The sequence below is a fragment of the Cladophialophora bantiana genome (genome assembly GCF_000835475.1).
Source record: "Cladophialophora bantiana CBS 173.52 unplaced genomic scaffold supercont1.11, whole genome shotgun sequence".
NCBI lineage: Eukaryota > Fungi > Ascomycota > Eurotiomycetes > Chaetothyriales > Herpotrichiellaceae > Cladophialophora > Cladophialophora bantiana.
Window position 1 is genome coordinate 1,119,085 of NW_015971585.1, and position 24,929 is coordinate 1,144,013.

General features: G+C 52.0%; 11 protein-coding genes across 11 annotated transcripts; 7 read left to right on the forward strand and 4 right to left on the reverse strand.

Annotated features, from left to right (window-relative positions):
* Nucleotides 1-68: 68 nt before the first annotated feature.
* On the forward strand, nt 69-1,607 carry Z519_07831 (eukaryotic translation initiation factor 3 subunit L; the record flags this gene model as incomplete). Its single annotated transcript, XM_016765561.1, has 2 exons — nt 69-280; nt 377-1,607. 2 exons carry the CDS (start codon nt 69-71, stop codon nt 1,605-1,607), a joined length of 1,443 nt encoding a protein of 480 aa, XP_016618530.1.
* A 668-nt stretch (nt 1,608-2,275) lies between these two features.
* Nucleotides 2,276-3,974, reverse strand: Z519_07832 (uncharacterized protein; the record flags this gene model as incomplete). Its single annotated transcript, XM_016765562.1, has 2 exons — nt 2,276-3,831; nt 3,887-3,974. The coding sequence occupies 2 exons, from the start codon at nt 3,972-3,974 to the stop codon at nt 2,276-2,278; spliced, it is 1,644 nt and encodes a 547-aa protein (XP_016618531.1).
* Nucleotides 3,975-4,615: 641 nt separating this feature from the next.
* Z519_07833 (uncharacterized protein) lies at nt 4,616-5,635 on the forward strand (the record flags this gene model as incomplete). Its single annotated transcript, XM_016765563.1, has 1 exon — nt 4,616-5,635. The coding sequence occupies one exon, from the start codon at nt 4,616-4,618 to the stop codon at nt 5,633-5,635; it is 1,020 nt and encodes a 339-aa protein (XP_016618532.1).
* A 662-nt stretch (nt 5,636-6,297) lies between these two features.
* Z519_07834 (uncharacterized protein) lies at nt 6,298-8,033 on the reverse strand (the record flags this gene model as incomplete). Its single annotated transcript, XM_016765564.1, has 2 exons — nt 6,298-7,508; nt 7,562-8,033. The coding sequence occupies 2 exons, from the start codon at nt 8,031-8,033 to the stop codon at nt 6,298-6,300; spliced, it is 1,683 nt and encodes a 560-aa protein (XP_016618533.1).
* A 1,699-nt stretch (nt 8,034-9,732) lies between these two features.
* Nucleotides 9,733-10,815, reverse strand: Z519_07835 (uncharacterized protein; the record flags this gene model as incomplete). Its single annotated transcript, XM_016765565.1, has 4 exons — nt 9,733-10,357; nt 10,454-10,500; nt 10,585-10,601; nt 10,668-10,815. The coding sequence occupies 4 exons, from the start codon at nt 10,813-10,815 to the stop codon at nt 9,733-9,735; spliced, it is 837 nt and encodes a 278-aa protein (XP_016618534.1).
* Nucleotides 10,816-11,225: 410 nt separating this feature from the next.
* On the forward strand, nt 11,226-12,826 carry Z519_07836 (uncharacterized protein; the record flags this gene model as incomplete). Its single annotated transcript, XM_016765566.1, has 2 exons — nt 11,226-11,562; nt 11,613-12,826. The coding sequence occupies 2 exons, from the start codon at nt 11,226-11,228 to the stop codon at nt 12,824-12,826; spliced, it is 1,551 nt and encodes a 516-aa protein (XP_016618535.1).
* A 429-nt stretch (nt 12,827-13,255) lies between these two features.
* Z519_07837 (uncharacterized protein) lies at nt 13,256-14,257 on the forward strand (the record flags this gene model as incomplete). The annotated part of the gene is made up of 2 exons (XM_016765567.1): nt 13,256-13,609; nt 13,670-14,257. The coding sequence occupies 2 exons, from the start codon at nt 13,256-13,258 to the stop codon at nt 14,255-14,257; spliced, it is 942 nt and encodes a 313-aa protein (XP_016618536.1).
* Nucleotides 14,258-14,836: 579 nt separating this feature from the next.
* Nucleotides 14,837-15,981, forward strand: Z519_07838 (uncharacterized protein; the record flags this gene model as incomplete). The annotated part of the gene is made up of 2 exons (XM_016765568.1): nt 14,837-14,989; nt 15,160-15,981. The coding sequence occupies 2 exons, from the start codon at nt 14,837-14,839 to the stop codon at nt 15,979-15,981; spliced, it is 975 nt and encodes a 324-aa protein (XP_016618537.1).
* A 1,126-nt stretch (nt 15,982-17,107) lies between these two features.
* Z519_07839 (uncharacterized protein) lies at nt 17,108-19,718 on the forward strand (the record flags this gene model as incomplete). Its single annotated transcript, XM_016765569.1, has 3 exons — nt 17,108-17,324; nt 17,374-17,851; nt 17,903-19,718. The coding sequence occupies 3 exons, from the start codon at nt 17,108-17,110 to the stop codon at nt 19,716-19,718; spliced, it is 2,511 nt and encodes an 836-aa protein (XP_016618538.1).
* A 2,094-nt stretch (nt 19,719-21,812) lies between these two features.
* Z519_07840 (uncharacterized protein) lies at nt 21,813-23,039 on the forward strand (the record flags this gene model as incomplete). The annotated part of the gene is made up of 1 exon (XM_016765570.1): nt 21,813-23,039. One exon carries the CDS (start codon nt 21,813-21,815, stop codon nt 23,037-23,039), a length of 1,227 nt encoding a protein of 408 aa, XP_016618539.1.
* A 19-nt stretch (nt 23,040-23,058) lies between these two features.
* Nucleotides 23,059-24,624, reverse strand: Z519_07841 (uncharacterized protein; the record flags this gene model as incomplete). The annotated part of the gene is made up of 4 exons (XM_016765571.1): nt 23,059-23,855; nt 23,902-24,256; nt 24,303-24,455; nt 24,511-24,624. The coding sequence occupies 4 exons, from the start codon at nt 24,622-24,624 to the stop codon at nt 23,059-23,061; spliced, it is 1,419 nt and encodes a 472-aa protein (XP_016618540.1).
* Nucleotides 24,625-24,929: the final 305 nt, after the last annotated feature.

Sequence of the window (24,929 nt, forward strand, 5' to 3'; positions counted from 1 at the left end):
CTCCTGAAATCCTCCGGTCCGCCTAAATCGAACTTCCCTCATCTTCGAAGAATTTACTTTCTGCCACAATGTCATATGCAAACGGCAACGCCTTCCCTGATGAAGATGTGGAGGAAGAGACCCTCGTGGCAGACTATCAAGAGCAGGTGAACAACTATGATGATGAGGGCGCAGACTTGGAGCGCGGAGATTCGATCATCAGTGGTGGTCCAGCGGATCTGCGAGCGCAACTGGAAGCCGCCGCGGCTCCTTTGGAGTTCCAAGCAAGTCTGGAAACCAAGTGAGTTGCCCAGAATGTGTCTATCACAACGAGCATCGCTAGCATCGTTGGAATATGTCGCTTTCAACGGGCACGGGACTAATAATCCATACGCAGATTCCAAAGCTACGACAACTACTGCTCGCTGTTCCACTACATCCTCAACTCCGACGGCCCCGTAGAAATCGAGACACCCTCCTACTACTGGGCATGGGACGTGATTGATGAATTCATCTACCAATTCGAATCCTTCTGCCGCTATCGCAACCGAGTCGCACGCACTGCACCCAATGAAGAAGAAGCACAAATCCTGCGCGAAAACCCTAACACATGGGGCTGCTACAGTGTTCTTAACGTCCTATACTCATTGATCCAACGCTCGCAAATTAACGAACAGCTTGCCGCCACGAAGCGAGGCGAAGATCCCATGGCTGTAGCAGGGGAGTATGGCTCTCGCCCACTTTACCGCATGCTGGGATACTTCTCCATCATCGGTCTCTTGCGAGTTCATTGCCTTCTCGGAGACTTCAGTCTCGCTCTGAAGACTCTAGATGACATCGAAATGAACAAGAAAGCCATGTTCGCCCGCGTCATGGCTGCCCATTTGAACACATACTATTATGTTGGCTTCTCCTACATGATGCTGCGCCGCTATGCGGACGCCGTACGCATGTTCAGCCACATCCTGGTGTACGTCTCCCGCACCAAGAATTTCCAGAAGGGCCCCAATCAAGGGCAGTTTGACGCCATCGCCAAAAAGACCGAACAAATGTATGCCCTCATCGCCATCTGCGTGGCCTTTGCGCCCACCCGGTTGGACGACTCCATCCATACAACGCTTCGCGAAAAATATGGCGAGAAGTTCGCAAAACTGCAACGTGGCGGAACAGAGAGCTTGCCAATCTTCAAGGAATTATTCCAATCCGCTTGCCCGAAATTCATCACCCCAACACCGCCGGATTTCGACAATCCTTCGCTAAACATCGACCCCGTCGATCACCATACCGAGATCTTTATGGACGAAGTCCGCAATACTCTCTTCAACCCCTTGATCAAGTCATATCTGAAATTATACACGACAATGAGCATTCAAAAGCTCGCCGGCTTCTTGGAGGTCGAGCCCGAAAAGCTCCGCAGTTGGCTACTAGTAAACAAGCAGCGAAGTTGTCGGCAGATTCGCTGGACTGAAGGAGGGCTGCTGGAAGGGGAAATTGTGGGTGTCCTAGGCAACGGAAGCTCCGAGGGGCTGGATTATGCCATCGAGGGCGATTTGATCCATATCAGTGAGGCGAAGCAGGGGAGACGGCTGGTGGACTGGTACTTGAGGAATTTGGCCAGGTCCTACTAAGCGAGGAGAAAGGCGGAAATGGGGATTATTGAGCCGATGATGGTTGAGGACGGGACACAGATTTGCCCAATACAGGGAAAAGAGAACGGAAGCCTCAAGGACTGATCCTAAGTCGTGCATGTACCCGAAGCATGGGAGTAATCAGGCACGGAAGATGCCAATGTCATGTCATGATCGAATGGAAGGCACCAAAAAGAACACCAAACGAGCAGGACCTGCGAGCCTTTCGGAATAGTGTTGGTTGTGCACGACGCGTTGGCCCCTCCAATTCAATGGCCAGATCAGAGGCTCAGCAGTTGTGGATGTAAAGGATTGGGTTGAGAATCCGCGACGAGACACGCGTGAAGCAGGCGGTCCATACACACAACGCGGCATTCGTCGCTCACTCAATCCGCGAGGCAAAACCCAAGCTACATACATACGAACAATTGGAGTCGCGACGGGCGGGTGGAAAAGTAACCGACTGTCTGTATCTTCGGGTTCTGTCTACATAGAAGGCAAGAGAAGAAATGCCCGAATTTGATTTGGTTCACTTGGACTTTTGATTTGGTCTGAGGATTTTATTCCGAAGCTTTTCCTTTTTTTTAAGTTGCGTTTTGCCCTTGGGGCGCCCCTGGTGCAGTTGCTCCGTGCTAAATTATACAAGCCTCATGAATCGATGGAATTCATCAATCGTCCCGCATGTCGTCGTCCTCCCCAAAGCCACCTTCCTCTACGCTGGCGTCTCTGTCTCCGTCGCTATCCCGCGTATCCACGTTTCCATTCGCGGAAGGCGTCGTCGTCATATCATCGGCCTGATCTTTGTGAGGTACTCCGTTCATACGGACGTCTGCGTTCTCCCCATCCTCAACCTCTGCCATACTAACATCCTGCGCCTCCTCGTGCAACTCGCCTTGCTCCTGCAAAATCATATCTGCATGTTCCGCTTCTTCCTCCACCTGCGCTTGCCGGGTCAACTCTTCAAACTCATCTTTGAAGGAGGCGTCAAAATCTCCCCGAAATTCAGCGCGAGAGCGTCTTTCTTTCGCATTAGGCTCTTTGAAGAGCACCATGACTTGGTCAGGAATGTTGTCTTCCACGTTGCTGTCACGAGTTTTGGAGAGATTGCCCCTATCAGCTCTCATTTTCACTCGTTCGAGGATCGGATAGTAATATGCAGCGGTACCTTGCTTGCGGAAACGGGAGTAGCGGGAAAGCTGTTTGGCATCGACTAGTGACAATGCCATAATGCGGTGAGGATCGACTGTGTCTTGGGTGGCTTTTGGATAAACACGAACACGTTCAAAGGGTAAACGTAATGAGCCGTCGGCGGATTCTTCAAGAAGAGGTTCCATCAGGGCGGGGTCATCTTTTCGAGGATTTGAATCGTCGAAGAGCTGGCGGATGCGGGAGGTCGAGTCAGGATGTTTAGGGACGGAGAGAGACCATGTGTATGGCTCAGGTCCAGGATCGGCGAATCTTTCAGGGTCTTTATCAAAGGCCTCTTTTGCTGCCTGCCAGGCTGGCATCAAAGATGTGTTCTCCGAGGCCATCAGTAAGCCGACGTCGATGCGATCATCTCTTCGGCCTTTGAGTGGAGGTAATGGTGGCTTGTCGAACTTAAGAGCTTGCCAATTTGAGGCCATGTCTGTGCCGGTCTCGAGATCAGGGATAATGGGGTAGAATTCCACAGGCTTGAGCCTGGGATTATCGGGATGGACAGGATTTCTCCAGGCATCTCGGTCCTGGGGCGTGATAGGATTTGCTTTGGCTTCTGGAGGATTGGATGGGATACTGTCTGGGTAGGCAAGGTCGAAGCCCTTTTGAATCTGTCGCTTGATATTTTCTGGGTCGTCTCGGGTGACAGGCACTGGCGGTGCCTTGTGCACTTGAGGCTTTTGAGTCCGTGCGCTTGATCGCATGAATGCATCATTTGCTCGAGCCATTTGCGAAGATGTCATGTATTGTGTCTTGCGCAAAAAGGAGACGTTGTTCTTTGCGCCCTGGCTCTTCAGCTGATCCAGCGACATTAGCAACGCTTGGTCGGCAGGATCCAGCACAGGTTGGACTTCGGGAGCCATGATTGCGCTTTCGTCGCCTAGAAAGTAGCCTGGGACACCGATCATATCTATAGGCATGCCACCTTCAGCGTCAACTTCAATATTTGGTTCTTCTCGTTTTGCCAGGCCCGACGCGTAACTCGTGGTAAGGTACTGAGCCAAGCCACCGGTGTCAATATCTAGGACTGCAAACGTGTATCAGCATGCGCAAACCAGGCTTGGGGGACATCGGGCACTTACACTTCGGAGACATGGGAGGCGGAGGCAAATCATTTCGATATCGTATCGAAACGACCATGTCCTGCTTGAAGCCCTTTGTTTCGGCCATCTTGACGGGCGTCTTCGTAGATCGAGCGCCACGGCAGCGTGACAAAAACCGTGGAATTGGGGCGCGAGCCCGCGGTTTGAGATGGCGCGGAGTAGGTTGTAGCCTTATGAGTAGATTGGCGTATTTGGGAATGCGAGAACTGCAGGAGACAGATACTGCGTGCCTGATCGTGTGTTTTTCACCTCAAGTCAGTACCAACTGCTTGCTACAGTACGAGGTACAAATCTCCAAATCGCGCTGGGGAAAGTTGCGGACGCAGACCGCGGACTGCAGCCAAAGCGAATAACTTCAAAAGACCGTCTTTTCAACTGCATTGCAAGGTTGGATGCAGTATCGACGGAGTGAATACGTGTCAGACCGTCCCATTTTTTGATTGCGGCTTCTTCTCGTTGCGGAGCTTGGTCTGGTCTTGGTCTGATTCACTATTCTCACCCGATCTTCCTTGCCAACTTCACCATTCTCTCCACTAGGATTGTCTGCATCTGTCACTTCTGAAGCCCTTGACTTTCGTTCAAGCCTCAGTTCCACGCAACAAACAATGGGTTGGTTTTGGGCTGATGGACCGAAAGCGAGCGTTCGTACGGCGCCGTCACAGCCCGCAGCCGCTCCTCTGGTATATACCTGTCACCTTTCCACGTACCATGACTTGGAGGACTAACTCGCTCAAGTTGGGATGCCCTATGCATAGATCCGACACAGGAAACCCCACGCCGTTCCCGTCGCGGCTCGATCAATCGACATCAACGCCCTCTTCATGCCCAGTCAAGTCTCCAAACCACCCGCTGAGATATCAAACATCGGAATCATCGAGCCAAACTCAATCTTCTGAGCGAAAGACTCTGCAATCCTCCTCTTCGACTCTCTCTAGACTGAATCCTTTGAACTACATGCCTTCCCTTTCCAACAGCCGCCCAGCCGATTCCCCCCAATCAATAAATTTGCCTCTCGACCGGGAACTGTCTTCCATTCCTCGCAATGATTCGGAGTCAAATTGGGAATATCCTTCTCCACAGCAAATGTACAATGCGATGCTTCGCAAAGGCTACACCGACACTCCCGCTGAAGACGTCGAGGCAATGGTTGCCGTGCACAACTTCTTGAACGAGGGAGCGTGGGCAGAGATAGAGGAGTGGGAACGGATCTTCTCTGGTGGGTTATGGAAAGGCTGGGAGACTTGTTCACGCGGTGAACAAGCCATCTCTTTGGATCGGGCAAGGCAGGAATACGCCGCTCAACGACGATTAGCCCTCGGATTAACCCCGGATCCCCAGGAAGACGAGTCCAAACCAAAACTAATTCGCTTCCAAGGGCGCCCTCAAGAACCTTCGCCCAAGGCCCGGATCTTGCAAATGTTGGGCAAGGTCTTCCCAGACTATTTCTCTCAAGAACCTCCCTTCGACCGACACGACTGGTACGTCTCTCGAAAACTCCGCAATGGGTCAACAAAAGAAGTCCGCTACGTTATAGACTATTACGGAGGCGGTGTCGAACAGGAAACAGGGCAGCCTGTCTTCTACTTGGACATCCGACCTGCACTGGACACGCCGACGGCGGCAGTAGAGAGGGCCATGAGGTGGGGAGGGGACGTGTGGCATCGAGCATCTGGAGGAGCGGCCAGGGAGGCTGCCGCAAGAACCCAAGAAAAGGAAAATGGGTCATGACTTTAATGGCCGGAACGGATTGCCATGATTGAAATGACATGAAGTACATGCGCATTTTGACTTGTTTGAGATTTGGATCTACTGGTGCTGCCAGGGGGGCTACTCTACCGTGATCGGAATTGAAATTCCACGGCAAAAGAGCGCTCTGATGATTTCGACGGTACCCATTCTAGGAGGGCGCGTTTTGTGCTTTCTGAATGTTTGGCTTTGCACAGGCTTGTATTTGGAGCTTCTGATTCTGTCGGGCCCCTGTTCCATATAGGGTTTTGAACCCTCTCCTCCTCCTCTATAGCATAGTGATGTAATAATGTCCTGTAGACTAGATTATACATGAATGACGGCCATTGTCCATACACATGTTTGTCCACGGTCTTCTGTATAACGAACTCGGTCTGTTTTCCGATCCTACTTTTTCCTGCTCCTGGGGTTATAAATAAACATGGCAACGATGTCACATCGGCGATCAGATAGCCTGTAAATGGCCGAAAGGGCAATGCACTGGATGACAAAATGAGAATCTGCCGGTGATAGAAATTCATGAGAGAAATCAAGGGCGCCGGACGCGTTCCATCCCGGTCCTTGCGGTCCAAGAGGGTTTTTTCGCAGATCTCGCACTGCTCGATGCGGGTGGCCTCTCAGCCCATCGAGCCCGCGGTCCAGGGTCATTGGAGGTCGTGGTGAGGCTGGTGAGTCGAGTTCTGAACCTTGCGAACGTCGGCCCAGATGCCCTGCCATATCGAAGACTGCAGCCGAGGCATATACAGGAGCCCGTACATGACCTGTTCGACCTCTTCCCAGGTCAGGAGACGAAGATCCCGAGCAACCTGCACCAGGAACTCTGTGAAGAAGCGCTGCTCCGGTTGTTCCAGCGAGTTTTGCACGAAGACGAAGAGGACCCAGCAGATGATCTTTTGTTCTTGTGCGTCTTCGGATCGTTTCCAGTGGAGCCACTTCTCAAACGCCCCTTTCTGGTGGTGTGTTAGAGCTCTCCCGAGCCCGGTAGGAGCCATAATCGTGTGGGGAGCAATCGAGAGCATGCCCAGGGCTGCAAGACGGATGATGCCTTCCAGTGCTGGGATTTCTGGCTCATTGTCCTTATTTCGAGGAAATATATCTGTTTCATAGGGATATGCTAGCAGATCAAATTCTAGCTCTGTTGCTTTCTTCCGCAAGCTCAGGTTCTCTGCTGGTGACGGGCTTCGGGAAGCCGCACTATGCATTTCACAAAGACGGCAAATATCCCTGGCTGTAGTGAGCAGCAGTTTCAATCGCTGGCTCATTTGCTGCAGCTGCATGAAATCCTGTCCCAGGCGAGTCATGTCAGTTCCAAGATGTTGAGCAGCACAGGACAAAACCTCTTCAGGTAAGGGTTCGCGCGTGAAAAGCAGCGGGAGGACAGGGCGCACAAGTAGTCCAACCGAGACTTTCACATTCGACAGCGGTAGCCACATCATCGTTTCGTCGGATAGGGTCATCTGTGAAGTTATCCGCTCGAGGATTTTCAGATGTATTCTGGCTTCAGCGAAGTTGCCCACAACTGTAGCGGTCGAGATAAGGCCGAAGCAGGCCTCAACCATCTGGTCATCTACGTTTGCACGCTGGTCGAACGTGCGGCGAACGGCCACCATTGCTTCATTCTTAACTCTGATGTAGTCTGGATCGAAGATAAGGTCATCATGATTGGTATTGGATGGCGCAAGGTCTTCATGTCGACCATAGAAGACTGCTCTATGGGCTGCAGTCGTCGCCATGAAGCCTAGGAACGTTGCAGGGTTCGATGTCTTGCTGTTCAAAACCATTTTTTGTCGCGCAAACTTATCATGAGCTTGCTTCGTCTCGACACAGAAGGTCAGTGGAAGCATAACATCAAAGCCTATGTTTACTGTCAGGGCTTTGTCGTCGATGCGGCCCGTAAGAGACACTCACAATACCGCAGCAGGCTCTCCGAGGTATGATGTGGTAATCGGTTGGTTGGTAAAGTATCGAATGGGTCGAATGCATGCACAGATGGGGATATATTGAGACGCGGAGACTGCAGAGGAGAGTTGGTCGGCCGCAAAACATCGCTTCCAGCAATGATAACTGGGCTATTGGCATTGTATTCGGTTGACTCATTGCTCAGGGACAGTTCAGAGTGAGTGGACTCGCTTCGCGGCTTTTGCTGGCTCCCATCTTTGGGACGAGTACGCCCAGTTGACCTCTTTTTGCCCTGGGCTAACTCCACCTGACGGACGCGTTGCATGACATGTGAGCGAATAGCGTGGCGCTGCTCCCTGTTGCTGATTCTTCTGTGAGACAACGAAACTAGATCCTCAGCTTGATGCACAAAGGTGAAATTGAGAGTAGGAGAAGGGGCTTGAGAGTCTGGTGGCTGAGAGCCATCAGCTGTGTCTGGCATTGGGGCGGTATCGCGGTTAGCTATATGCATGAGTGTCGACATTCGAGCCTGAATGTGGATATATTCACACCTGTACCACGCGAGCCACGGCGCATTCTCCCAGGTCCATCAGTTCAGAGGAAAGACTGATTCATCAACCAAATCTATAGCTTGTAGGACGCAGCCATGCAGCCACGAAATGTCACGCCAGTTTAACAGCTGAGTTCACACAAAACCCATCGCATGCTGACGCGGACATCCAGGGCTAGAGGAATGCGAAACCGTTGAGGATCCTCAAGGATCGCTTGCAAAGTTATAGAAGCAGATATATTGCCTGGCTATGGCCGGCCATGTGCAATCCAACCCGAGATCCACGATCCGGACCCTTTGGACGAAATAGACCTCGGAAGATGCCAGAGTAAATTAATGGCATGAGGTTAATCAATGACAGAAAGCTGGGAGGAGGCCGATAGGGGGTGGTGGAGCTCGCTGAAACTCAGAACTAAGTAAGCACAGAGCCGACTTTTTCAGGCTTGTCTTTGCGGACCGCTTGGTGTGTGCTATCATCTGGGATCTGGAGTCGTTGACCTGGGTGGACCTCCTCGGTGCTTTGCTCTTCCGAAAGGGAAGGTGAGAGCTTCTTCAGGCTAGCCAGCTACCGGGAATGCGACTTGGCGAAGGGTTGTCGGTTGGTAAGGTAGCTATTGTAGTTAGTTAATCAGAATTGGGGCCAGACGGGCGATCAATCGCTGAACGGAAGCTTGCAGCAACTCCATCTTACGTACCCGGTAGACACAGACCGACGTTGATACTCATTGCTGCGACTGTGCTTTACAACGGGCAGATTGCGTCCTGCCCCTGTCGATAGACGAAGTTGAATTTGTTTCGTGTCTGGCACAACGGCGGGCAACGTCGGTGAAGTGACCCGGACAGTCCCGGGAGGCGCACGGAGTGTCTCTGTTCGTTGTTATGGTTTCAGTGTTCTGGAGAACAGTCAACAGGTCTCCTCTTCACGAGTCGGTCAGCTATCGGGTTGACTCCGTCCTCTTGACCCATAGTTCGTATTCGCTGGATGTCCGGTGGAGTCCGGCAGTTTGATTGGGGCTTTTAGTCTGTGTAACGGTGGCTGGGTACTCTATCCGATTGTTCAGGTAAGCGGAGGTGATGCGAAGTATAATAGCAATTGCCGTATGAGAGTTGGCCGTGGCCTATTCAGTCTATCGAGTGTAGTGATAGACGCCTTAGCCGCTGCGGGGAGTCATGTTCCTAGCTTCCTCTTGCTATCGGTATAAGCCATCTCTTGTTATTTGCTTTGTCATTCCTGGGGGTTCTCCGGAGGATGCCTGGACTGCGAGGTCGTCGGAGAATTGTTGAATTCGCTTTTAGTGTGAGATACGTCGGCAGCGGATCTTGACGGCATTGCATTCATTTTTCCTCTTTCTTTTCTTTTGCAGCCACCGCAGCTGCAGTGGGCTCGGTGCGCTGGGCAAGCTGGGCAAGCTGGCTCGCTGCTCAATGTTAGGATGATGATTTCTTGCCGAAATATTGCCGTCGGCCTTGGCACTCGCCTTGAGTAACGAAAATCTCAAGTAATCGCAATGGGCCTGGACATATCTTTCGCCGCCGCCGCCGCCGCCCAGGCCAAACCCCTGCAGTGGTCATAGGTAATAGGAGGGTGTTTGCGTGTCCGTGATTTCTGCGTATGTGCTCCATCCCTGTGTCATAACACACCTTGTTCTTCGCCGAAAATCCTTGCTAGCATGAAATACACAATAATGCCACCCGCTATGATCCACACCTTATTTCGCCAGATCCAACCCTGTCCTGCGTCCCTTGCAGCCTGGCCACCCTGAACCACGACTCCGACACCGGTGCTCCCCCCCAGTATCCGTCGCAAGGCTCTCGTCTCGGGCGAACAATTGATCTCTTCGCCTTCTTCGTCGGGGAGCATCCGACCAGTCACTGGGTCAATACGATGCTCTTTCATCCATATCCAGTTCTCCTTGTCCTCATCGGGGAATTCTGCCCGGAACTTTGCTCCTCCGTCTCCTGCTTTGATGTTGCCAATGCCCTTCGTGGTCGGGTGGACGCCGGGCACCGGCTTTGAGGCTGATCCGCCACCTGTGGAGTTCCACCACCTTGATCTTGCTGCGTGCCACTTCCGCTCTGCGGCTGTTCCTCCAATACTACCAGCAGTCATCTCCTCGCTGTTCATAAATGACATGAGCCCTATGAGTATGGTCGACACTGACCATGCGGGATTGAATAGTTGGGGGTGGTAATCGGAAATGCTCAAGCACAGTCTCGTGGAAGGTTGGAACCGGCCTGATGGAGTATGCATTCGGCTGATTTTTCGTCAGCCATCCAAACACTTCTATTAGGAATAGCAAAGCTTCGGCAAGGGATGCACCCTACGGCACACGGCCCCGGGAAAGACTTACATGGCGGGAGGTGCGAAAGGATAGTCGGGAGGGAAAAGGAGAGTTCCCTGAGTTCCTGTTAGTATCCACCGTGATTGAGTTCAGTGAAATCGCCTTCTTCGGACAGTCTCCTAGCGATGATGGTAACTCACATGGTATTGTCCGCCTTCTGTGGTTTTGTAAAGCGAAAGTGAGAAGCCCGATTAGGTTAAATTGAGGCACTTGGAAAACCTACCATACGGTGTGTTTGGAGCCCCGGTCAGAATATAATGCCATTCAAGTATATTGTTCTCGCTCGGGTGTGCTTGTATGAATGGAGGTGGAGAACGCTGGATTGCCTCATATTCCCGGATGAGTCTTTTGTGGGCGCCTTTCGTTGCCATGTTCGCGGGGAGAAATCGTAGGGTGGGTGGGTCTTGGATGGAAGGTGAACAAATGGAAGGTCTAAAATTCAATCTGAGAAAATGCCACAACACATGACGAAAGGAGAATCACCACCTTGCGTGGATAAACTGCGAGGTTGCGAGGAGAGTTGTAACGACAAAGACACGCGAGCATGCGCAGTCAGAAGTTGGTTGAGTGGGCTTGCTACCTCGCGAGCCCGCTACCTCATTGCGGCCGAAACAGATCAGCGCAGGGCAAGTCTGCCGAGGACTAATCGACGTCCGCAGCTGCGCAGTATGTGGGTCTACAAGATGCATTTTCGCAACACAGCTCTCGCATCTACGGTGCCCTTCTCCCCTGGGATCTTCACCACCAGCTGCAACCGAAGCCTGCCAGCTGGCTGAGCTCAATGGCAACCTCGATCCCTAGTGAGTCGGAGGAAAGCATTTTTCAGCTCTTAAAAAAGGCCGACACAAAGGAGCTGGAATCTCGAGAAAAGGCTATCAGTGACCGGTTACATCGCACGTTTCAGCTCGGGCAGCAGCGAATTGCGGAGCTAATTGACCAGAACTCAACTTTACCCACCACCGTGTCGTCAGTGACAGTCCTCGGAACCCAAAACACAAGGCGCGGTTTCCTTGGGGCTGTGGTGAATCCTCTATTGAGCGCCAACCGCGACCGACCATATACTCAATCCGAGCTTATACACGAAGTCGCAAGGACCGCCGAGAAGCTCAGGAAGTTTGGTATTGTCATATCTTTGTTCGCGTGGTAGCATTGTCTTATTGTGATACAGGCATCTATCACGATCCCGTCTCCGTCTACTTAGACAAACCTTCCAAGACTGACCCGACAACTACGCCAACCGATGTTGCCATATACTACTCCGTGAAAGAGAAAAGCCGGATATTTGCGAAGACTGGAACGGATCTTGGCAATGCGGAAGGATCAGCATACGCCAATGTGCAATGGAGGAATGTGTTAGGCGGCGCCGAAACTCTTGACATAAATGCGTCCATCGGCACGCGCACACGCTCATCGTACCAAGCTACGTTCGATACTCCCGTACTGAGTAATCCCGATCTCCGGTTTCAGGTCGGCGGATTGCAGAGTGCGACTCAGAAAATCTTTGCCAGCCATGAAGAAGTGCTGAAGGGAGGCTGGACGAAGTTACGATGGCTGACTTCAGCGGGATCTTTTCATGAAATAGGATACAACGGTTTCTGGCGACAAGTGACGGGGCTCGCAGAAAATGCTTCACAAACCGTCAGGCACGAGGCAGGCGACTCTTTCAAGAGCAGCATTTCACACTCGTGGATGACCGATCGAAGAGACAACTCGATGCTACCAACCCGGGGTTATTATGCCAAGACAACGGCAGAACTGGCAGGATGGGGACCACTACAAGGTGATGTGGCATTCCTGAAAAGTGAATTGGAGACCCAATCGGCATTATCGATACCAGTGCCGGGTATAAAGGGCGACAGTGGCGTGAGCTTCACCGCTGGTTTTCGTGCAGGCCTCCTGTACCCTTTAACCTTAGGATCGAAGCGGAACCCAGAAATGTCGCGGATAAATGACCGGTTCCAACTGGGTGGTCCTACAGATGTTCGAGGCTTCAGACTATCGGGGTTGGGGCCCCATGACGGTCCAGATGCGGTGGGCGGTGACGTCTACGCAGCCGGGAGTGCGAATCTTCTTTTCCCTCTCCCCAAGGTTGGAAAGGATAAGCCTCTACGATTCCAGGCCTTCATCAACGGTGGAAGGCTATTGGCAATAAGAAATCCAGAAAAGGAGGGTCCGATGACAAGCCAAGAAGCCAAGCAAAGTGTTGCAGACGCTTTCTCAGAGATGGGAAATGGGCTACCGACAATGTCAGCCGGTATAGGGCTCGTCTACGCCCACCCTGTGGCGCGATTTGAGCTCAATTTTTCATTACCGCTAGTCGTCCGGAAGCAGGAAGAGGCCAGAAAGGGGGTGTCTTTCGGCATCGGCATCAATTTCCTGTAGTAACAGCGTTAGACAACAACTGTACATAGTAACAGCGTGGCCGATAATGACTCGTCGAAATCGCATATTCCTGAGACGAAACAAGGCTGAGCAGGGCTGAGAGGAAAGGCCAACTGGCAGAAGAGAAGTTCAGTCGGCACCAGCCAGTCAGAGCGTCTCCGCTGCGGAGTTTGGTTCTTGAGGGCCACCTTGGGGCCACTCCGAACACGTCTGCAAACTTGTACCTCATTGAATACAAAATTACTCTTATTCTCACTTTCATTCTATGTGCAACTCACAAATATCGTTCCGCAACTCATAGATGAGTTGTCTGCCCGTTGCAGCTCCCCCTTCCCACCGTTCCTAATCGGCTCCAAGAGCAAAGACCCCCTACAAATCTACGGACCCTGCTCACAACCCACTTGACGGCCTGAGCGGCCCAAAGAAACCATGTCCTACTACAACCAACCCTACGGCCCTGGCGCGGGAGGGGGCGGCGCAGCATCGAACCTCCAATTCTACTCTTCTTCCTACTCAAACGTCTCCGGCCACACGACGCCCTCACAAGCCTCTTACGGTGGGTATGGCGGCACAAGTAATACGGCAAGTGCATATCCGGGCTACGGCGCATCCTCCTCCGGAGGGTTCGGAGGTGGACCTGGAATTCAGGGTGTTAGCGGCCGTATGGGAGATTCTGGAGGGCTGAGAACGGGCTGGCTTGCGGCGTTTGGGACAGAGGGATATGAAGGAGAGCCGGGGTTGATGGAGGAGCTGGGTGTAAACTTTGGGCATATTAAGACAAAGGTAAGGGTCCTCACATGGATGCTGCCTGATGATAACTGAGCTGACGCCGGGGTCACACAGACACTCACAGTCCTAAACCCATGGACGCGCCCTTCACCTCATATTATGGACGACAGTGATCTCTATGGGGGCCTGCTATTCCTGATTCTTTATGGAACCTTCCTCGCCCTCTCAGGGAAATTCTTCTACGGCTATATCTACGGCATTGCGCTGTTTGGATCTATAGCTCTACACTGGATGTTCGCGCTCATGACACCACCCATCGACCCCAATGATTCAGATCAGATGGCTCAGGCACAACGAGATCATGGTCAAGGGCCTGGTGGGCGTCCTCATGGAGGCCATTTCTCTAGCACCCTCACGTATTCGCGAAGTGCAAGCGTTTTGGGGTACTGTTTTCTTCCGCTCGTCTTCACCTCGCTGTTCGGGGTGCTCCTGCCCATGGACACGGGCATGGGATATGCTCTCACGGCGATGGCGGTTGGCTGGTGCACATTTAGCAGTTCTGGAATGTTTGTCAGTGTGGGAAGGATGAAGGGCATGAGAGGATTGGTGGCATATCCACTAGCACTGTTCTACTCCGGGTTTGGGATTATGGGTATCTTTTCGAGTCGGGGGAGTGGCATGTTGGAAGGCAAAGTGCTTTGACGATACGCATTGGTTTTGTGAAAAGAAATGATGTTTGAACCCAAGAGCCGGACTGTCCAAACCGTGCTTCAGGTTTTCGGCACCCCAGGTCCAGGTCCAGCCCTTGATTCATCGCTATTCCGGGCACGGATATCGAGGCGACCGATGATGAGGATACAAGACTTGTCTGTCGTCGATGAGTTACCGGTTTTCAAAACGGCATAGCAACAGTTCGAGGAACGCGGGTTTCTGGTGCAATGTGAGGCAGACAACGTACGCTACACTGCGAAGCGCATGTCATTTGAGTAGGACGCGGGAGCTCATAGACTGCTCAAAAACCGAAAGAGTATAGGAATCGAAAACTCATATCATAGAGTTGATAGATGCTGTACCGCTTATTTCGACGCCAGGGCAGGACGCAAGCAGGCCGAACGTTGTTTCTGGAGAGTGGCATGAGCGACGGACATCACCGCGGCATCGATGTTTGTCTTCCCAAATCTTTGATGTCTTCTTCTTTCCTTGTTACAGTTGAGAAGTGAGATCCACGAACCCCGACACCTGCTGGCACGAGTCCAGGTGTATGTATTACATCTTGCAATCATGGAGATCTACGGCATGCTGGGTGAGAGATTGGGGACAATAGGCAAGGCTGAGAAGAGGGCTGAGGACAAGGCTGAAGAAACGGAACTCCCCCAATGGAAGAAGGATCTTTTGCAGAAACCCTCCATCTCAGTGCGGAGAGGCATTGCTTGGGTAAGTCTCCATTTTCCCGGCGAGAGTGGACAAGAGCCTGTGGCTTGAAGCTATGTAACTTCCAACGCAACATTAAAAGAGCAAAATCGGGTGGATAGGCGGCATTCTGCTAAACTCGGTTCGGGACCACGAGGACTGCCTTTCTTCTGACCTGGTGACAATCTGGACAGGGCTACACTCCTCCCTATGAAGATACGGATACGCTTGTCCTGTCATCCACACAGTCTTTGTTCGTCGACATCAGATTCCCAAGTAAGCGACAGCTATCAAAGCCAATAACATCGGACCCTTCATTTTGGGCGTTCTCTGGAACTTCCCACATGACATTTGCTCCCTTTACTGGTGATACGACTACGATGCCTTACTCAGCACACTGCGTGTGGAAGCACGAGATCGACTCAAAAGGGCCAGGCATCACGGACGAAGGGGATTTATTTTTGCTTCCCAACGGCGACTGCATGGAGGTGGGGATGATGCAAAACCCGCAGACTGGCAAGATTGAAATGTACAAGGAATATTGGACAGGGCCACCAACCGGAGTGACACCTACAAGTGCTACAATGGATTCCCGCACGCCCTGTGTCGTTGCGACAACACAAGCCAAACCGGACGATCAGGATCCTCAGGGCGCTTCGCGGCAAGAGAGCGGAGTCATCATTCGTATAGGGGATTATTGTCAAGGCATCATGCGTCAGCGCACAGGAGAATCCGGTTCGCCTGAAGGAAATGCTGTCCTAGTTGAAAGATGGACTCAAAGTCTCGTCGAAGCTGATCTCAAGCCAACCACGACCGGTACTTCCAAAGGACACCACCATGCAGCAAGTTGGGTTCAGGACTGGCGCAGTAACACGCCTTGTGACAACGGAGTTTTCATGCCATGTATGTGGTTATGTGACGGAAATAGGAAGCTCGGAGACGAGATCATGGTTAAGGGTGTCACCTGGAGAGTTGTGGAAGTGGTACCTGAGAAAGCCGCAAATGAGGAGATTTGAGTTCTGAACGCCAATCTGAGCGAGCCACGAGAGACATGGCAAGACGAGCCAAATATCAGGAGCACAGCTCTGGCATCAGATATCTCGATTTTCAGAACATCTACAGGCATGGACCGATACCCAGCACGCTCAAGCAAGCGAAAATGAAGTGGCGGATACACAGTCAATGCGGGAATCTTTCCCTTTGCTTTCTTGGAACGTGCCGCAACCATAAGACTTTTGTGTCTGGACTCTGTGCCACAGGTGGCCATGTGAAGGATCGACAATGCCGCGGCAAAAGGCTCGAAGGTACTACCTAGGTAGCTGGCTCGCTGGGTACAAGCTCACGTCTGATACGCGGAAGGATTGCGTTCCAAGCGAGAATTGATAGACTATGCCAAGCATGGAGCTGAAGCTCGCTAGCATGCCGAAGATGAGCCGGTAGACCAATCATCATCAGGTCTTGGATTCTGCCTAAAGGGCCCCAAGAAGGGTCTTCTCACTTCAACCATCTCCGTCTCTCTCTTGTCTCCCACATCCTCGACTAACTTTGCCTCGATTGGCCGATACTCCGCGTCCTGCCCCGAGCGAACCTGCTCCATGATCCGAGATACCTGCTATGGAGCTTGATGCCTCGTTCTAGCGGAGAGAGAGAGGTGCTGGGATTGATCGTCCTCCGCCTTCTTCATCATTATCGTTTTCGTATTCTTGTCCCATCAGATGCAGCTATCTCAATGCCATGGAGACCATCCCTATGCTTGTGGGACACGGCTGCTCTAGATCATGAATGCTTCTGACAAATGCTCGGGCTTTTGCCGCTGGACATGCCGACGCAGCGATTATGCAAGCGTTGCGGCTGTTGCTGCTACTGGGTCACACTTCCCATGACCCTTTCTGTTGGCTCCCCATACTTTCACGCCCTGGGTCTCACCTATTTCCCTTTTGTGAATATCCGAAGTTCTTCCATTGGTACTCATTCACCACTCCTCGAGTCACAAGCGATTTCTGTCACTATCTGGATCCCACAGAATTTTTTTTTAAATACTTGATATTGCCGCATCTATACAGGCCGAGAGTTCTGCCTGAGCTTTCCTCTTGTCATATTTCAGCTTTCTGTCCTTTTACTGTAGCTTAGGACGACTCCAAAATGGGGTCCTTACCCGTGCAGACGAGTTTTGACGTGGAAGACGTTCTTTCACAGCTGAACACGGCGGAGAAAGTCGCCCTGCTATCCGGCATTGATTTCTGGCACACTGCTCCTGTACATCGTCTGGGGGTCCCATCTATACGAGTCTCGGACGGCCCCAACGGTGTTCGTGGGACTCGATTCTTCAACGGCGTGCCCGCTGCGTGTCTTCCGTGTGGTAAGCCTCCGTGCTGGAAACCGACCGAGATGCCATTGACATGGTATAGGGACTGGACTTGCAGCAACGTGGGACACCAATCTCGTTAGGAAAGGCGGGGCGTTGCAGGGTGCTGAGGCTATCGCCAAAGGAGCCTCTGTTATCCTAGGACCGACGACGAACATGCAAAGATCGCCACTAGGTGGTCGCGGGTTTGAGAGTTTCAGCGAAGACCCATATCTCGCGGGTGCCATGAGTGCAGCAACCATCAACGGTATTCAATCGACTGGCGTCGCTGCGACAATCAAGCACTATGTCTGCAATGATCAAGAGGACCAACGACAAGCCGTTGACAGCATTTTAACGGAACGAGCACTACGAGAAATATACTTAATGCCCTTCATGATCGCCCAGAGAGACTCCAAACCAGATTGCTACATGACTGCGTACAACAAGGTCAATGGTACACATGCAAGCGAGAACCCACGATTGATCAAGGATGTTCTTCGTCGTGAATGGGGTTTTGACGGGCTAACAATGAGCGACTGGTAAGCCATGGCTGTGTATGAGGCGGGCCTTGCACTCTCTGACCGAAGCAGGTTCGGGACATACTCAACCACCGAAGCAATCAAAGCAGGACTTGACCTTGAAATGCCTGGTCCTTCCTACATCCGTGGACATTTAGTCAATCAAGCCCTCGGCTGTGGTAAGCTTACTGTGCATGACCTCGATGAAAGAGTTCGCGAGATCCTCAAGCTGGTTAAGAAGGTCCAGCCTCTTGGTATCCCAGAAAACGCACCGGAAACCACAGTTGACTCCCCTGAGACCTCTGCCCTTCTCCGCTCGCTGTCGTCCAACGGGATTGTCTTGATGAAAAACAACGACAACATCTTACCGTTCGCAAAACAGAAAACAACTGCCATCATTGGCCCAAATGCGGCTTATGCTGCCTACTGCGGTGGTGGTTCGGCTTCACTATTGCCATACTATGCTGTCAGCCCTCTTGATGGAATCCGGAAACAGGTGCCAGACGCGAAATATGCTCTTGGTGCACCCGGCTGGAAAGCACTTCCGCTCATGACGCGGTTGACCAAGACCAAGCAGAATGAAAACGGGTTGACCATGAGAGTCTTCTTGGAACCCCCATCTGTGACAAACAGGAGGGCCGTTGATGAAATTTTTGTGAACAAGTCGGACATCCTTCTGGTCGATTACAAACACCCCCTGATCAAGTCATCTCTCTATTGGCTCGAATTGGACGGCATCTTTACTCCCGAGGAGACGACTGATTATGACTTTAGTTTGTGCTGCGCGGGGACGGGCAAAGTCTTCGTGAATGGAGAGTGTGTTGTCGACAATGAGACCCATCAACGCCCGGGCAACTCTTTCTTTGGCGCTGGCACCGCAGAGGAGATCGGAACGCTGAAGCTCGAAAAGGGAGCAACCTACGACATCAAAGTGACCTTCGGCACGCTTCCAACCATGACATTTAGCAGTCCCGGTACGACTGGCTTTGGTGCGGGAGGACTCAGGGTCGGACTCGAGCGCAAAGCCGAGATTGAGACGGAGATCGAAAGAGCTGTTCGGCTCGCAAGAGAGGTCGACCAAGTTATTCTGTGCGCAGGGCTGAACAGTGAGTGGGAATCGGAAGGCTATGACCGCGAACACATGGACCTACCGCCGGGCAGTGATGATCTGATTAAGGCCGTTCTTACGGTTAATCCCAACACAGCCATCGTCATCCAATCCGGAACGCCCGTCACAATGCCTTGGCTCAAGGATGCTCCCGCCGTACTTCAAGCTTGGTACGGTGGTAACGAAACAGGCAATGCTATTGCAGACGTCATCTTCGCAAACACCAACCCCAGCGGCAAGTTGCCCCTGAGTTTCCCCGTCAAGAACGAAGACAACCCCGCTTTTCTGAACTACAAATCTGAGCGCAACCGAGCCATCTACGGTGAAGACGTCTATGTCGGGTATCGGTTCTACGAAAAGACGAAGAAGGAAGTCGCCTTCCCCTTCGGCCATGGTCTCAGTTACACGACCTTCGAAGTCAAAGATGTCTTTGTCAGCGACGATGATGTCGACGTCGTGGTGTCTGCCACAGTATCAAACACCGGCAAGTTTGACGGTGCGCAGGTCGTCCAAGTCTACGTCACGCAGCAGAACCCAAGCATCAATAGACCTCACAAGGAATTGAAAGGGTTCACAAAGGTCTTTGTGAAAGCTGGTCAGAGCGAGAAGGCCGAGATTGTGATTTCAAAGAAATACGCCACAAGTTTCTGGGACGAGGCAAGGGATGCGTGGGTGATGGAAAAAGATGTATTTGATGTGCTGGTGGGCGACTCTAGCGCCAATACGCCGCACAAGGCCCAGATTCGAGTGAAGCAGACGGTCTGGTGGAGGGGGTTGTAGAAGGCACAATTGTGTCGACAACATTTCGGGATATGCATTACTTAGTTAGATGTCCCCTTGGGTTGGCCTGGTGCTCGCTTTTCGACGATAGCCATTTGCTCGGCTCTTTCCAATTGGGCATCATCGTTGTCCCAGGGCGGACGATATTGACCAAGCCTCTGAGTGGCGGAAACGGTCCAACACCTTGTGTTGTGTATGACATGGTGAATCATGACCACGTAGAAGAATATGCCATGGAGATATGGAAAACATAAGTTCAACGGCTTAATGGGTCAATGCTCAGGAGGAAATGTCTTTGATCCTTTGCGGAACTGTGTCAGTCAGTATGCCAGCCAGCCAGCCTCGTCCAGACCGAGTTTGCGTTCGAACATGCCAACAGTTGTCTCACTACTGGGTAGTCGTGGGAGCCAAAGCGTCTGACGCCTTGGTGCGGGCTGTGCACAATTTTAAGAGTGAACAACAACATCATTTTCAATTGGTCAAATCCGATGTCACTACTGTACTTCAAGAATCCCCCGTTGGCCATACGTCGCACGAAGAACACAATTAGGTGACTGTCAAATGGCAGCCTCTGGGACAGTCATCTCATTGATTTCTTTGCCTCCCCAGCCGTCAGCCTCATTACTAACTCCGTCTTAGGCTTCCGCTCTTGTCACTTCTTCCTCCGACGGTCTAAATCCTGTCCCTGGAAGAGGATTTGGAGGACGTGGTAGCTGTCCTCATTACTCGTCATCTCTTGCGGGCCGAACTAGTGTTTCTACTCAAAGGATATGGCACGCCTAGACGAGGTTCAAATTCTGTCTGAAGATGATTTTCAATTTATGCATTGCAATTTTGGGTCTCATCGCCGCCTGAACGGCTTTGGAACTATCTTCATGGACGTGTGCTAAAGACTGGAAGGAATATTGTGCTAGTTAAAATGTAAGGCCAAATAAGATATGCTTACCTAGTCATAACTAACTCTAGCCTTTAAAGGAAACACACATCATTGTATCGAAAAGCTGTCAGGATACGCTTGACAAAGAACTCTCTCCGCCTCCTCGACTACCCCGGGGCTGGCTGAAGAACCATCAATCGAGAAGAACATTGTTCGCCCGTGACCTTTCCGGTGCTGGGCTATCAGACCCCAGCACCAAGCTTACTCATACAGTCATCCTTGTGCTCACCCTATTTGGATTTTTGGGGGCTCTTAATGTGATTCGTTTATTTCGCACCAACGCGATCCTACGGCAACGGTCCACCACTTCTCAAGCAGTTCGGTGGCTCGACGAGCAAAGGGTGGTACAGGATTCGACGACCACCGAGATCTCTTCCTGGGTGCTCCTCTCTGCTGCACGAATACAACCTCGATCTGTGTACAACCTTGAATCGGGAAACGATCTTAGACATCGGCGTACTTGGGTGCAAAGAGCGGTCACCGAAATATCTGTTGATCCTGACTGGCAAAGGGCAAATACTTCATGTCTCAGGACGGAAGATATGAAGAGCCCGGACAGCTTTAGCTTTCGGGTGCATGGATCTCAAACTCCCGCGACTCCCTAATCTAAGGTCTTCGGATCCGTCCTCGGATAGCAACATTGAAACTACATATAAAATCTCAAATCCTACATTTAGAAGACCAGAGACATTTGTGTCTCCAAAATTTGAAGAGCGTCGCCGTCCTTTGACGTATGCAACGGCGTCCGCAGTTCAAAGAGAGGAGATATACATTGCCATTCGATCAGAAATCGATGATACAAAATCACTGCCGAGCGGTGCTTAAAAACGGCGCAGGGCGGGCGAGTGTCGAGGTGCGCTCGGTGTCGAGTTGCCTTCTCTTTACCTGCCAAGAAAATGACAACCCATCACCTCGTCATTTGACTAAGTTCTTATTAGCTCTTGACTTGTCCTTAACTTCTCACACAGGGAACCTCTTCGAGTCCTGCGACGTTTCGGATCCAAAGCAGATCTTTGACCCCTTTCTCCATGGGCCACACTGCTGCAGTAGCGACTTTTGCCCGTCCTGAAACCTACATCTGTGAGGCGCCGTGACCTATGAATACGGCCTCGCGATCAAATCTTGCTTCGAATGGCGATCTGCCACTCGCTGCGTCGATGCCGTTCATGTATGCATTTGGCTCCAACGGTTCAGGACAGTTGGGGATCGGCCATACTGAAGACGTCTCACGGCCTGAGAGATGCCTCTTCCGAACCCACGAACGGGGGGAGAATTCCGACCATGGTCTAACTTTTGACGGGAGAAATCCCTTGGAAGGGAGCGCTCCAGCACAAGTATGTGATGTCAAGAAGATTGTCGCAGGAGGGAACCATACCCTCCTCCTCACGACCGATGGGCGGTTGTTCATTGCTGGAAACACGGGCATGGCGCGCGTCGTCGCAGAGAACGTCAAGTCTGACCGCAGTGTGGTATTCGAAGAGATCACCGATCAGTTTTCCACGTTGGGAATCTCAAGAAGGAATACTGGACCACGCAATGTGGTAACTGATATTGCGGCGACTTGGGGCGCTTCCTTCGCAGTCGTAGATGGCAAGGCCATCGTCGGGTGGGGGGTTGGTACTAAAGGCGAGCTCGGCTTAGGTCCTGGTGTGACCTCTACGAATGGGCAGGTGATGAAACTATTTGAAGCTGATTTAGTTTCAAGTCATGGCGAAGCTGTCGAAATTCTGAATATTGAGGGAGGTGTGGCCCATGTTGTTGTCCTACTTTCGCATGGGCGGGTCTACGGTTGGGGAAGTTGTCGGAAAGGCCAGCTTGGAGAACGGCTAAAGGCAGAGAAAATTGTGTGGACCCCTCGGAGTCTTGGTCCAGGAGTCGATGAAGAGGATCTAATGCCTTGGATGCCGGAGAGAGTGACGCTCGGTAGGGAGTATACCGTTTTCGTCAAGACGGGGAGGCGGCCGGTAGTCTGGGGGGACACCAAGTTCTTTGACCAAAAAGATCTTAAATGGACGGTGGAAGAAGAAGATACGGTTGCTTCCGGTTGGAGTTCAATTCACATCCTCTCGCGTCGACTGTTAGACCCGTCGCTGCAGGGTGCAGGCAGAAATGACCACGGCCAACTTCCTCCAGCTGGCCTTGCGCTCGTCCAGACTCTGGCGGCGGGAAGTGAGCACTGTATCGCCCTCAGCGAGGACAACGAAGTCATCGCTTGGGGATGGGGCGAACACGGGAACTGCGGCGAGGAGCTGGATCCAAGTGGGGACGTGATCGGTCGATACAACGTGATTCCCTTGCCAAAACTCGACGAAGATATTTTCGCTAGGAACGTGGCGGCTGGGTGTGCCACGAGCTTCGTAATTTGTGGGAAAAAAGATGGGTGAGACTCAACAGGCGCCTTGGTCAGTCAAAAATCCCTTTCACCTGCGAAAGTCGCTGCGTTGGAGCGATCTCCGTCGGAAATCGTGACTCCGTCGGGGGTGTCGTCCGATGGTGCTGCTCCTGCTCCGCCATCGAGGCGAAAGAATGCAGTTCTGAGTCGCGAATCCGGCGCGTCGAGTTCGGTGCCGATGCAGCGTTGTCCGCGGTGTGATCCCACGTCACAATATCGGCCTCTTCTTCAAAATTGGGTTCGTCCCACTGGTGATCGTCGTCATCGGCGGGAATGAAGAGGCTGTGTGGATCGATATTTATAGAGGGCGTGGGTACGGCAGCAAGAGGCGGAGCAGAGTTTTCTGAATCTGCTTTAGCAAATGCTGATTGTGTAGGTTGGTCTCGAGCGTGCAAGGAACCGCATGCTGGAGGTGGCATGCAGGCATCCGAACTCGTTGCAGGTCGAGGATTCATAGCCGAGGTTCGTGAAGGCAGGGCTGGTGTTTCAGGAGGTCGCGATGTAGGACGCATGGAGAGATCTCGGGCTGGCGTTGCCGCGGTTGGCGCACCGCTTGGGACATTTGCTGAGCCTCTGGTCATCAGAGTGAAGTCAGCTTGGAGTCCATTTTCTCCATAGTTGATCTGCATGGGTCGATTTCCTCGTGAGTATCTCGCGGTCACTTGAGTATGCATGGTCTCCGCGTGTGCAACGATCGCGCGGAAGTCTTTGACCACAGTGCCGATATGTAACCCTTCTTGAACATTGAAGTCACTGAAGTCTTTTCGCTCGAGAGCCACAGAGGTGTGCATGGGTTGCTTAAGGATTTCTGGGCGAATGTTAATAAGCAGCAACGAGTCATCGATGGGGCATACCTCTTCCAGCTTGGATCTTCTCTGTGTAACTTGTGAAAGTTACTTTTCCATTCTGAAAATACCAATCCAGCTGATCAGTCTTGGGGCCGAAATACTCTACTATATCTCGCAGTGTTCGCGATGATATGGACCAGTAGTTGGGCGATCCGATTTTGTCAAAAGCCGCGTGCAGAATTTCCCCGGCCTCGTAGAACAGGCGATACGTCTTGACAACTCCCTGCCGGCAATTCAAACGGAATACCAATCGACATTCGGGCTGATCCGCATTGGCCTGTAGCTCGCAGTCGCAACTTTCGAGGGCGGTGTCCTTGTCCCGTTGGTCGCCCAGGCGACGCTTGAAAATGGACAGGAGGGCCTGGATTGTTAAGAGTTTCGTCCAGAAGAACAGGACAAAGGCTTACCCGGATTTGGAGCTTGCATGACCATTGCTTTGGCAGAGCAGGGCCGGACGCCGTCCGCGGTCCAGGAGAGAAGTGATACTTGCTGAAAAAAGGTGAACCGAGTGTAAATGCAGCATGGGCAGTTTTGGAAATATTCAGACTTGAGAGCCGAAGCTTTTACGGCATGCGTTGGTTAGGTCTCGTTTGTCTGCGCAGAGAGGAGCCTTACAAATTGAGGTGTCGCCTCGAGAGACACATCCTCGTCGAACTTTGCCAGGCAGGTGAGAAGATCATGAAAGGACGCAGCTCCCGAAGGAGCCACAGTAAACAGGAGAGTTGGCATGGGTGTTGGGTATTGGGGGTTGGATGCAGCTGGCCGATCGAGATGTGAAGCAACAAAAGAGGTAGGTATCTACCAGGTGCCTATCCAGCTATGGAGTAGGTACGGACAAGTACGGAGTAATAATATGGAGACGCGGGTCGACGCGTCGAGGCACATCAAAGGCGTGATGTCATTTCAACCTCGACTCCGACTCTCAAGTGCTTCTAATGCGATTTTCAGATATCAATTGTGGATCACTCCGTATTTGCCATCGCATCCCCTCTATCAAGCATACATCCAAGGTAGCTTGGAGCTTGCTGTCTTTC